This window comes from Pararge aegeria, chromosome Z, assembly GCF_905163445.1.
Source record: "Pararge aegeria chromosome Z, ilParAegt1.1, whole genome shotgun sequence".
NCBI lineage: Eukaryota > Metazoa > Arthropoda > Insecta > Lepidoptera > Nymphalidae > Pararge > Pararge aegeria.
In genome coordinates this window covers 6,450,958-6,461,871 of record NC_053208.1, presented here as the reverse complement: position 1 = coordinate 6,461,871, position 10,914 = coordinate 6,450,958, and the positions used below count along the sequence as shown (strand labels likewise).

The 10,914-nt window shown below is 38.9% G+C and overlaps 1 protein-coding gene across 1 annotated transcript; it reads right to left on the bottom strand.

The window, feature by feature from the left end:
* Positions 1-996: 996 nt before the first annotated feature.
* On the bottom strand, positions 997-3,384 carry LOC120636685 (glycine-rich cell wall structural protein-like). The gene is made up of 3 exons (XM_039908253.1): positions 3,367-3,384; positions 2,689-2,750; positions 997-2,311 (listed from the first exon to the last, which is right to left on the bottom strand). The coding sequence occupies exons 1-3, from the start codon at positions 3,382-3,384 to the stop codon at positions 997-999; spliced, it is 1,395 nt and encodes a 464-aa protein (XP_039764187.1).
* Between the last annotated feature and the right edge of the window lie 7,530 nt (positions 3,385-10,914).

The following is a 10,914-nucleotide window of genomic DNA, read 5'->3' as shown; positions in this document are numbered from 1 at the left end:
CTCAGGCTAAAATATACCATTTGATAGTAGTTTCTACTTTCTACAGCAAAGTACCTTTATTATACAGCGTCTATAATTTCATCTCTTTTATTGAGAATTGACTCTGCAAGAATCCTTGTTTGGTTTGTTTATAATGTAGGTGTAATTATAATATTTAAAGAATTTGACTATTTGAACGCTGTAAATTCAGGAAAAACTAGTCTAATTTAAAAAAATATATAATTAATGGCTTAAATATGTTATAACTGTGGGACAGTTACATTAATTGTGGATAATACCCTAAATCAAGCGCGACGCAGAGGGCCTCTGGGCCCAAGCGGCAGAATACCGTGGTATTAGGAACTCTTTTCAACCGTGGACGTCCATTGGTTGAAATGATGATGATGGTTTTGATACCCACAATCAACTATGTGTACTTAATTGCAGAGAATACATAGTAATATAATAAAGCAGAAGAGAACGCTTGGAACTACTTCTTTTTTTTTTTTGCGCTGGGAAATGCATTGACTCATCCCTCCCAGGATTAGAGACAGGTAAGAAATTATCTAACCTTTTTCCGGAAGGGTATGTGGGACTCGCTGACACGGGGCCAGAATACCCACTAAAACCCAGCACAACCGTCTACGCCATACCGGGACACCACAGGATCGCTTTCGCATGCTACTGTGTCACTTGTATCTACTTCTAGTACAATTAAAGAAATCAATATGCGTAAGAAAGCCTGCGTTTATGAAAAAAGAATAGGCTATATTTTTCTTAATTTGTTTTGAGGTTACGAGAAACGCAGCAGAAAGCGTGTGGTAAATTTAAACAATAAATAAAAGTCTTTAAATAAAAACAATATAATTAAAAAACATAACAATAACTTAACTTATTTACAACAAATTGTACTTTAATACTGGACCGCACCGCACTTTACCAGCGAACATGACTTAGTTGGCTCGACATACATACAATCAAACAAAATCAATTGACTTGATATATTATTTGATGTATTCATTTTCTTTTGTGGTAGGGACCTCCACCGTGGCCAGACCCTAGAGCGTTGGTGTAGCTATCGCCAAACCCTCCTCCATGTCCACCATGGCCCAGGTCTGATAGACTGAACCCGCCATGACCTCCACCTCCGCCTCCGCCTATGCTATAGCTATCTCCGTGACCACCCCCGAAGCCTCCAGATCCGTGGTCGTGCCCACCGCCGTACCCACCTCCGCCTCCACCTCCTGAATAACCTCCATGGCCGCCACCTCCGCCACCTCCACCTCCTCCGAGTGTTTCCACACTAACTACGGCATATGTATCCACGTGGCCTCCTCCAAGTCCTCCGCCATGACCTCCTCCAAGTGCTCCGCCATGGCCTCCTCCAAGTCCTCCTCCGTGGCCTCCGTCACCGAATCCACCGGATCCGTGACCCCCGGACAAAGCTGATGCGTAACTGTCGCCACCGGAGAACCCATGGCTAGATCCGCCACCGTGGTCGTCATGACCGCCTTCATATCCACCGAAACCTCCCCCATGGCCACCGCCGAAACCACCGCCGAACCCTGCATCATGCCCTCCACCTATATCATGTCCTCCGCCGAAACCACCGCCATGTCCACCACCGAATCCAGAGTCATGTCCTCCAAATCCTCCCCCTCCTCCATGACCAACATCGTTTCCTCCGAAACCTCCACCGTGACCACCGCCATAACCTTCGTCATGTCCTCCAAAACCGCCGCCGTGACCGCCCCCAAATCCAGAGTCATGTCCACCAAATCCTCCTCCATGACCGCCGCCATGACCTCCACCAAATCCTCCGCCAAATCCACCTCCAAAACCACCGCCATGTCCACCGCCCCCACCTAGATCGTAACCGCCGTGGCTTCCTGAGTCATGACCTCCTCCGATATCAAGTCCACCATGGCCACCGCCAAAATCACCGCCGCCTCCGTGACCACCGCCGAAATCATGACCACCTCCGAATCCGCCATCGTGACCTCCGCCGTAGCCGCCACCGCCGCCGCCGCCGCCGCCGCCGCCAAAGTCATGACCGCCTCCGAAATCATGACCGCCGCCGAAGTCATGGCCACCTCCACGGCCTCCGTGTCCACCGCCAAATCCACCGCCAAATCCACCTCCGTAGCCACCGCCTCCTCCATGATCATGCTCTTTCAGATGGTCTACGAAGCCTCCATGAAGGTGTTCAGTTAAACCTCCACCGTGACCCCCGTAGCCTCCGCCGCCACCTCCGCCGCCACCTCCGCCATGTCCGCCGCCGTGGCCGTGATCGTCATGATGCTCTTCAGGTATATGTACTCGAATATGAACACTGCAATAAGAACAACCTAACATTAGCAACCCGGATCAACTCTCGCTTTGCATTTCCATGAACGCAAAAACTTGACGGCAGTCAAGTGCATTGATATAATCATGAGAAACCGCAGCCACAATAGATCGCAATGCAGGGTCAGATATGAAACTATAAGGGTTACACACAATAGCTTTTCACAATTTACCACAATAAAGAGACGCGTGAGAAACACTTTATAGAAATCTCAAACAAACAACTTCATCAACAGGTGTTCTTGCGGTTCCGCTAAGACGCGGCGTATATGACGTATAAATAAACGTTGAAAAACCGAGAGCTGATTTATCAACTGTGGATTAAGTCGTTTTAGGTAAAGGAACATGAAAATAGGTACTAACTGTTCATGTCCACCAAAAGTCGCGGTGCAGATGCCAACGCTAGCCAGAAGGAAACAGCTTAGCTGAAATACAATATAGCATATTAATATAAATGTCCATTACGTAACTGTGTCCTAGAAGCTATAAGCTCGCAGCTTTGATGAAATCGAAAGCGGTCAGAACCACTTGCACAATGCGAATGTCTAAGTCATGATTCTTTCCGGATTATTCAACTGGAGGACCTAGTTGGATGCGATTCATGACCTTTTTAAAATTTTAAATTGTAATTCAAGATTTATTCAGGCTGATTGCATTTAAACTAAAAGCTAGAAAAATGCAGCTAAGAAGGACGTCTGCAGTTGATAAACTGCATTGTTTAATGCTTCCTATAGTAAGTAAGTATACATAAAAAGTACTACTACTAATTCACGTAAAAATTCCTTCTTGGTTATCGTATTTAACCTGTTAAAATATATGTACAGACTACGCAACACATTAGCACTAACAGTTACACATGTATTTAAACACTCAAAAGTATTAAAAATCATGACTTTCATCATATTTTCATCATAATAATAGTACATTTCTAATGTAAAACTAATAAAAGATATACGGATTTACTATCACTGCAATGTTAATTAAGACAGCACTATATGTTATGGTAAACACAATCACATGCTTAAAGTAGAATTCACTCACAGCAAAACGGTAAGCCATGACGTATGGAAGCTCCTTCGACCGCTGAACGTTTAAACTCTTGGAGAGATACCATATACCGGGCCTTTTATATGACAGTGAAGGTACACCCCTACTTCGCGCGGCAAAATTTATTGAAAATGTAAAACGACTTTGTTTACACTATTAACACAGCAGAATTATTGGGTTCAAGAGATCATGTCGAATTGAAATTTAGCTGGATTCGTGGTGCACAGGAAATAACGTTTAATCTCAATTAAGTTTTAATTGCAAGATTGTCCAATGAGTCTGGTTTTTGCGACACAAATGAATCAATAAGAAAATTTACGACTATTGAATTTAGGTTATATTAAAGTACATGGAAAATATAGGTATTTAAATGGTATAATCACTTAATTACAATATATCTGTTATAACAGCCTAATCCAATAAGTTAAACTACTATATACTTTACATAATAAATATGATATGGTAAAAATTACCTTTCTCCAAAATGTCTGGCGCTTCGGCCCAATTTCCAAACTGCAGGCTGAAACAGTGAGTTTCTTAACAGAAAAACTCATCACCCATCAATTTTGACCCATCCAAGAAATGGAGGGGTTAATATTGGAGGAAACCCATGGAGCTCCTGATATCTAGTCTCACACGCTAACAACGAAGTTGCTAAGAAAAACGGTAACAAAGTAGGTACAAATATGAACCTTAGGCCTGCCTCTAGTTTATCTAAGATCACCATCAGAGTGATTAGTACCCTCCCTATGTTTTCTAATTCTAAAACGTATGGCAAGCTCCTTGGGAGCCTCCACCGGCCAACTCACAAGATACTCGTAATATAATAAATCTTTATATTATGTTGATACTTTAGAAGAGCAATTGGTGAGTTTCTAGCTACCTTCTCGGTAGAATCTGCGTTCTGAACCGGTGGTAAAGCCACTTCAAACCAACTTGACGTTTCAAAAGTGTTACCCATTAGCTTCGCAACTCGTTATACTGTGTATAAAACTCTTATTTTTGGACGGCATATTCACACTTGGTTGAAGTATGTAAAATATATTTCGAGCTCTGTCCGTAAGCTCGGATTTGTTTTACCTGAAGGATACTTTGTAGTAAGATGATGGTAGTCTACCAATCCCTGGTTGGCGTGGTGGACTAAACCCGTCTAGTTTTGAGGGAGAGTTTTGAGGTTGATAATGTTGATGATGAGATGCTGGTGATAACTAATGCATTCATCAATTAAAGCTACAATCGAGTTTTATCGAGTTCTGGTCAAGAAGAAGAACAAAACAAATTATCATTTTATGGTCACATAAATCGAAAAATAATTCATACGCAAGCCTTGCAACTGGAAAATGTTTGTGTGATGAACATTAATGTTTTTCTGGGTGTTTATATATATATTATAAGTATTTATGTATATTATTCATTAAAAATATTCATCTTAGTACCCATACCACAAGCTACGCTTTATTTGGGGCTCGATTGTGAAGTATTGTGGTAGTATATTTATGTATTTATATATTAATCATATTTATTTTCTTACTTAATCCAAAAATAAGGCTGTTAGCCTATTGCTTAAGCTTAACTTTGAACTTATTGTGTCATTAGCTGTTGCTGTCTTCGTTAGCGGTTTTTTGTTTTCCATGAATCCTGCGTGAACCGTACATTTTCCCGGGATAAAAGCAACCTTTGTGTTAATCCAGGGTATAATCTATCTCCTTTCCAAAGTTCAGTCAAATTGATTCAGTAGTTTTTGCTTGAAAGGGTAACCATATATCCAACCAGCCATACTTACAAACTTTCGCATTTGTAATATTAGTAGGAAACACACCATGGTGTACAGTTTCCTTTAAAATTAATAATAAGTAATTTTATGTAGCCTAGCACAAGTTTATTTAAGCTGGCAGCTAACTAGCAGCTGTTAGCACACGACTGTGTCGTTAGTTTTTGTTTTCAAAGCATGCCGTAAGAACAGTTTATTTGATATGGCGTTAAATTTAGGTGTAGTTCTACAAATATACTTTTGTTAATAATAATTAGTACTTAAATCATGAAGGTGTACTACATTTCCATTTTCCACGTATCAACAATAATTTTCTCAACGCACGCAAAGTTATGACTTTTATTTTTCTGGTGGTATTCCAAAGGTCATCATGGACTTCCGCAAAGTAACGCCTGAGTGTTACAATACAAAATGTGAACAAGCTTGAAGTAAGGATAAACATAATTCAAATTCGCATCAGCTAATGAAATAATCACTCTTATTACACACTAACAAACACCAGCGCGACTAATCTGTATTATGCAACCCCATAATCGCACTTCTGTGTTGCAGGAAACGTGAACGAAAATAAAGGTAGGTACCTCTGATGATGATGCGACGATAGCTTTCATTTGTCGCTTCCAAGTGGTAGCTAGGAACATTATTTATGGAAGCGAATTGCGCTTTCAACGCGCGTAATATAACTTAGTATTATCATTTAGTATAACTCGGAGCCATGTTGTGATAGCAGATCAGTATGCAATAGCCGCCACTAGTGGCGTGCACAGGATTCTTGGACAGAGTAGGCATAAAGCAAAAAATTAAAGTATTCAGTATCGCTAAGCCTTAAATGAGGGGTTTTCTGTTGTCCGCTGAGGAGTTCTGTCCTCTATCTCAGACCACATTCAGATCCACACAAAGTTTGGGCAAAATTAAACACATATAATAACCTCTATAGTACAAAAATAATTATTTAAATGGAGTGGATAATTATTTAAGTGGAGTTATGGTGTAAAATCGTCAAACACTTTCATCCTTTCTCCCAATGCAACCAAGCTTAATGTCGGAATAAAAAGTATCCTATATTACTTCTAACACTTCCAAAAATATGTGTACAAAGTTTCATGTGGATCGGTTAAGTAGTTTTTGCATGAAAGCGTAACAAACAAACTTACATTGACATTTATAATATTAGTAAAAGTAATAAAGTAATAATAATAATGAGTATAGGGATAATCTACGGACCAAGCATATGGCCCACCTCATGTTAACTGGAATACCTTCGCCCAGAAACAGTGCAATGCCTCACGTTACAGGGCGAGTACCAAAGATCCTGGAGGGTCGAAGTTTACCCGAAGCGGGCTTCACTACAAGATAGATAAAAGCCTCATGTTGTTGTAACCTGCTTGCTGCTGGGGAATGTTTGTGTGATGAACATGAATGTTTTTCAGTGTCTGGATGTTTATCTGTATATTATAAGTATTTGTGTATTTTTCATAAAAATATTCATCAGTCGTCTTAGCACCCATAACACGAGCTACGCTTACTTTGGGGCTAGATGGCGATGTGTCGTATCGTACATATGTCGTAGTGTATTTATTTATTTATAATTACTCGAACGGAAACGGAACAAAGCAATGCTTGGCTGCAGAAATAAGCATATAAGACTGGCAGTAGTACTTCCCCGGACGAGCAGTGTCACAAAATAGAAAAGGGTTTTGTTAAAGTGCGTCGCTTCCAACAGAATCGAATAGAATAGAAAAACTTTATTGCAACACAAAACAATAGGAAAAATACAAAGAAAACAGTAATAGTACTTAGGCTAAAGTGCAAAGGCGGCCTTATCACTAAAAGTGATCTTTTAAAGGCAACCTGAGCGTACGAAGCCGATAATAAAAGTGGAAAGTGGATGGTTTTTACATGATTGTTTTGGTGACAGTGGAAAGTGGATGGTTTTGACATTGATGGTTTTGGTGACAGATTGCTTTTTTTAGAATAGTTCCTATATAAAAGATAAGCTTTTATATAGACATAAAAGCTTTTTGTGTGAATATTTTAAGTCCACGCATCTGTCGCTTTATGAGTTGCGGACACACACATAAGGAAGTTGATTTTAAATAGATACAGATTCAACATCATCATCATTAGCCATAGTGCTGGGTATAGACCTCTTTAGTTAGTAGTTTAATGGTCTCACTACGCTGCTCCAATGTTTATGCTTCAATGTTCATGTACGTACGATATGAATGAATGAATAAATCATAAATGAATATACTTTTAGAAAGAAAGAAAGAAAGAAAGAATAATCGTATTTATTGTCACACATTTGTGTCATAAAATTGTTAAAGTATTAAAAAAAAAAAATGTGTGACAACGGAGCTGGCTCAGTATAGAGTTGCATGATAACGCGCAGCACTGGTTTTCAGCCAGCCCCCATTATCTTCGTCGTCACTGAATCCTTAATGCACACCACAAAAAGTACATAAAATAAAGAAAAGTATAATCACGTCCCGTTGCGCCGTCAAATTGCATACAATCAATATCCTGCAAGCACCACAATTTCTAGTTAGCGATGCTTCCAGGTTAGGTAGGAGCTCAACGGTTCTAAATAATGTTCTCAAAGGTATGTATAGTCCACCAATCCACAATGGGCCAGCGTGGTGGACTACGGCCTTAACCCCTTCTCATTGTTGGAGGAGACCCGTGCTCTGTAGGTGATGATGGTGATTCAGTAATAGAATACCTATTGGTATATCAGACTGTTTGTTAGTTAACGTCGAGCGTTTTTGCGTAGCATTTTTGATTACGGTTCACAAGACCCAAGAGACGACTCCCTGGTGGTTTATCTTTTCAATAATTCTCACACTCCCGGCGTAGCTATCTGAGGATTGCCACTCGACCCAACTGGCGAAACTAAAACCGATAAAAAAGCGGTCAAGGGCGCCTCGTAGTCGCGCGAAGGGTTCCGTATATATAAAAAAATATATAAGAAACGAAACAAAATTTATGTCTGTTATGTGGGTCCCCTAGATAATTATTCTTTTTTATAGTACCTATTTGTTGTTTTGTTGCTATAGCGGCAACTGAAATAATCTGTGAAAATTTCAATTGTATAACTATCACGTCTTAATCTTACCACATATTAAGCATTGTTAATTACAAGTTTGTTTTAGTTGTTAAATTATCTCTCGAGACTGATTCAAATAAAAGATTAATGCTACGTACTTTTTTTTTCCTACCAAACGAAGTTAAATCTTTCATTTTGGCCTCCCTTCTCCTAAGACCTACCAGGGTCTCGTCATACCCTCTGGGTACAGGACTCTAGGCAAGAGGGATCTGGGATCTTAAATCCCTTTATCCTATGATACATAAGGCCCGGACCCAGAAGAAGTAATAAATTTCCGTAGAGACGCATCAATTGATAAATAATATCCCTAATCAACGATCAGCTGACGTACACATATGTCTTGCATTTAAATAAGTTAGATTAAACCGTTCTTATTCCCGCGATAGTGCGCACTCTTAGAGGTTATCTGTCTGCCTATTATAACACTTTCAACGAGAGTTGAATAACATGCCAAACATTTACTATGTACTTGCTCGTAAGTCGTAACAATGCCTAAAAGAGCTATAGGTAGATGAAAAACGCGTTTTGAATTGCTAAGTAGATCTTATCCTAAGGTAAATTAGGACCTACCAGTGCATAAGTTCAAATAATTTGACGAAACTCACTTTATTGCATCAAGAACAGTTGATGAATTTCTTAACTAAAAGGTTTCTTTAAAGCAGTCGGCTTCACTTTAATCTCTCACAAGCTAAAATATTAATTGTTACTACATCTTGATGATACTGGAAAAGAGGCAATGCTAAATTTCTTGCAAGGTTATTTTAGGTGGAAACTGCCTTCCAAAGAGGTTCTGCAAACAGATAGTTAAGACTTGGTTGTCAGTGTAATTAAAGGTACATGAAGCTTAACACCTACGTCTCAGGTTGACGGAACAGGGTGGAAATTTTAAGAAACGAGTACTTTGCATGTTCTGCAAAGTGTTGAAATGTTTTTAGGCGATGGTATATATATGTAGGTGATGCGAAATCTGATCAGACCGTTAATTATTACCATTCTACAAAAAACCTATTCTCATACCTGCTTAAGTAAACTTTAAAAAATCATAAAAAACTTTGGTCCAATTCGGGCGAGTGCGACCACAAACACCGTGACATGAGATTTTCATAAGATTTAACTGCTAGTTCGCAGGCGTATTTTCAATTAAATGTCCGAACAATACAAATTACACCTTTAAGTACCTAAGTACCTATCTGAAAATCTCACAGGATAACATCTCACATCTCTATTCATTATTTCTTATCAGATGAAATGGTGCTCAAACGTGCTTGAGCACTTTTTCATCAAAACGAATGAATGTTTAAGTAATTAAAATGAATAAACTTTTTAGTTTGTCAAAACGGTCTCTCAAAGCCATCTCGTGGTAACCCCAATGGGTTCTATTAAATATACTTTTTAAGCCACCTACTTGGACTCTTTACTATTCAAACTTTGTACTTCGTAGTGAATAATGTAACTGCTATAAAAAAAACTTTACGCAATTCAAATATTTTTTTGGAAGGTATATGCTAAAGAAACTTATGTAATACTACATTTGCATAAACATTTTGTTTTCCGTTGGCCGCCCAGCAACTTTGGTAATTTGTGGAGTTAGTAGTTTTTATATAAGTAAATTATTCCCTGACTCATATCAAGCGATAAACGTCTACTCGACATAAGTTCGCGAAGACTCTACGCTCATAGGAGAACTTTTTTTATTTTAAAACACCAACCCGTCTCCCCAGCGATGTGATTATCCTTCTTCCATTGGGAGACGCCTTTAGACCAGCAGTGGACTGTTATAATATTAATAAAGATGATGGCGAACTTCGTACCACCTACAGAAGTGGCAATTCCTCTACAAAATATTTTTTCGATTGATCTTTTGGGTTTGTTATCAAGAAACCCTTATTATAATTATTAACCGAACAATAAACCACCTGTATACTGCAAAGTGTTGATGCGTATACGAATGGTTTGTACTCAATAAAATTAATAGGTATTGCAAAAAACAAGACTGTTTATATTAGACTTGTTGTTTGTTTGCTTATTTTGTTGTTGTACTCTCCTTGTACATTTTTTTATCTAAACACTTATTTTTAACCTACCCCCATTTAGCTGTATATCTTTGTTAAGTACGTATTATATTTGATCGCTACTTGTCATTAGTTAATGATCATTTAGTTTAGTTTAGCACAAATACACTTTTAGAATTTAGGGTGTAGTTATACACGACCAATGTTATGTTACCTATTAAATATAAAACTTTTTTTGATTTCGATTAAATCAATAAAAAAATAAAAAGAACCCTCTGTTATTTTTCGGACAAATAGTTTGCGAGATAAGTCTCTTTTTTTTCGTCTATTCATTTTATTGAATATTTTTCTGTATTGACTTGATTTCTATCTGACTGACGAAGATAAAGGCAAGAAACGAGTGCCCTTCAATTTTGGATATGCGATGATTAAAGCGGTGATAGCCCAGAGGGTAGGAGTTCGACTTCACTTTCGGGGGGCCGAGTTCGAATCCCAGCACGCACCTCTAACTATTCTTAGTTATGTGCGTTTTAAGTAAATCAAAGATCCTTACTTCAACGACGAACGAAAACATCGTGAGGAAACCTGCATGCCTAAGAGTTCTCCACAATGTTCTCAAAGGTGCGCGAAGTCCACCAATCCGCACTGGGCCA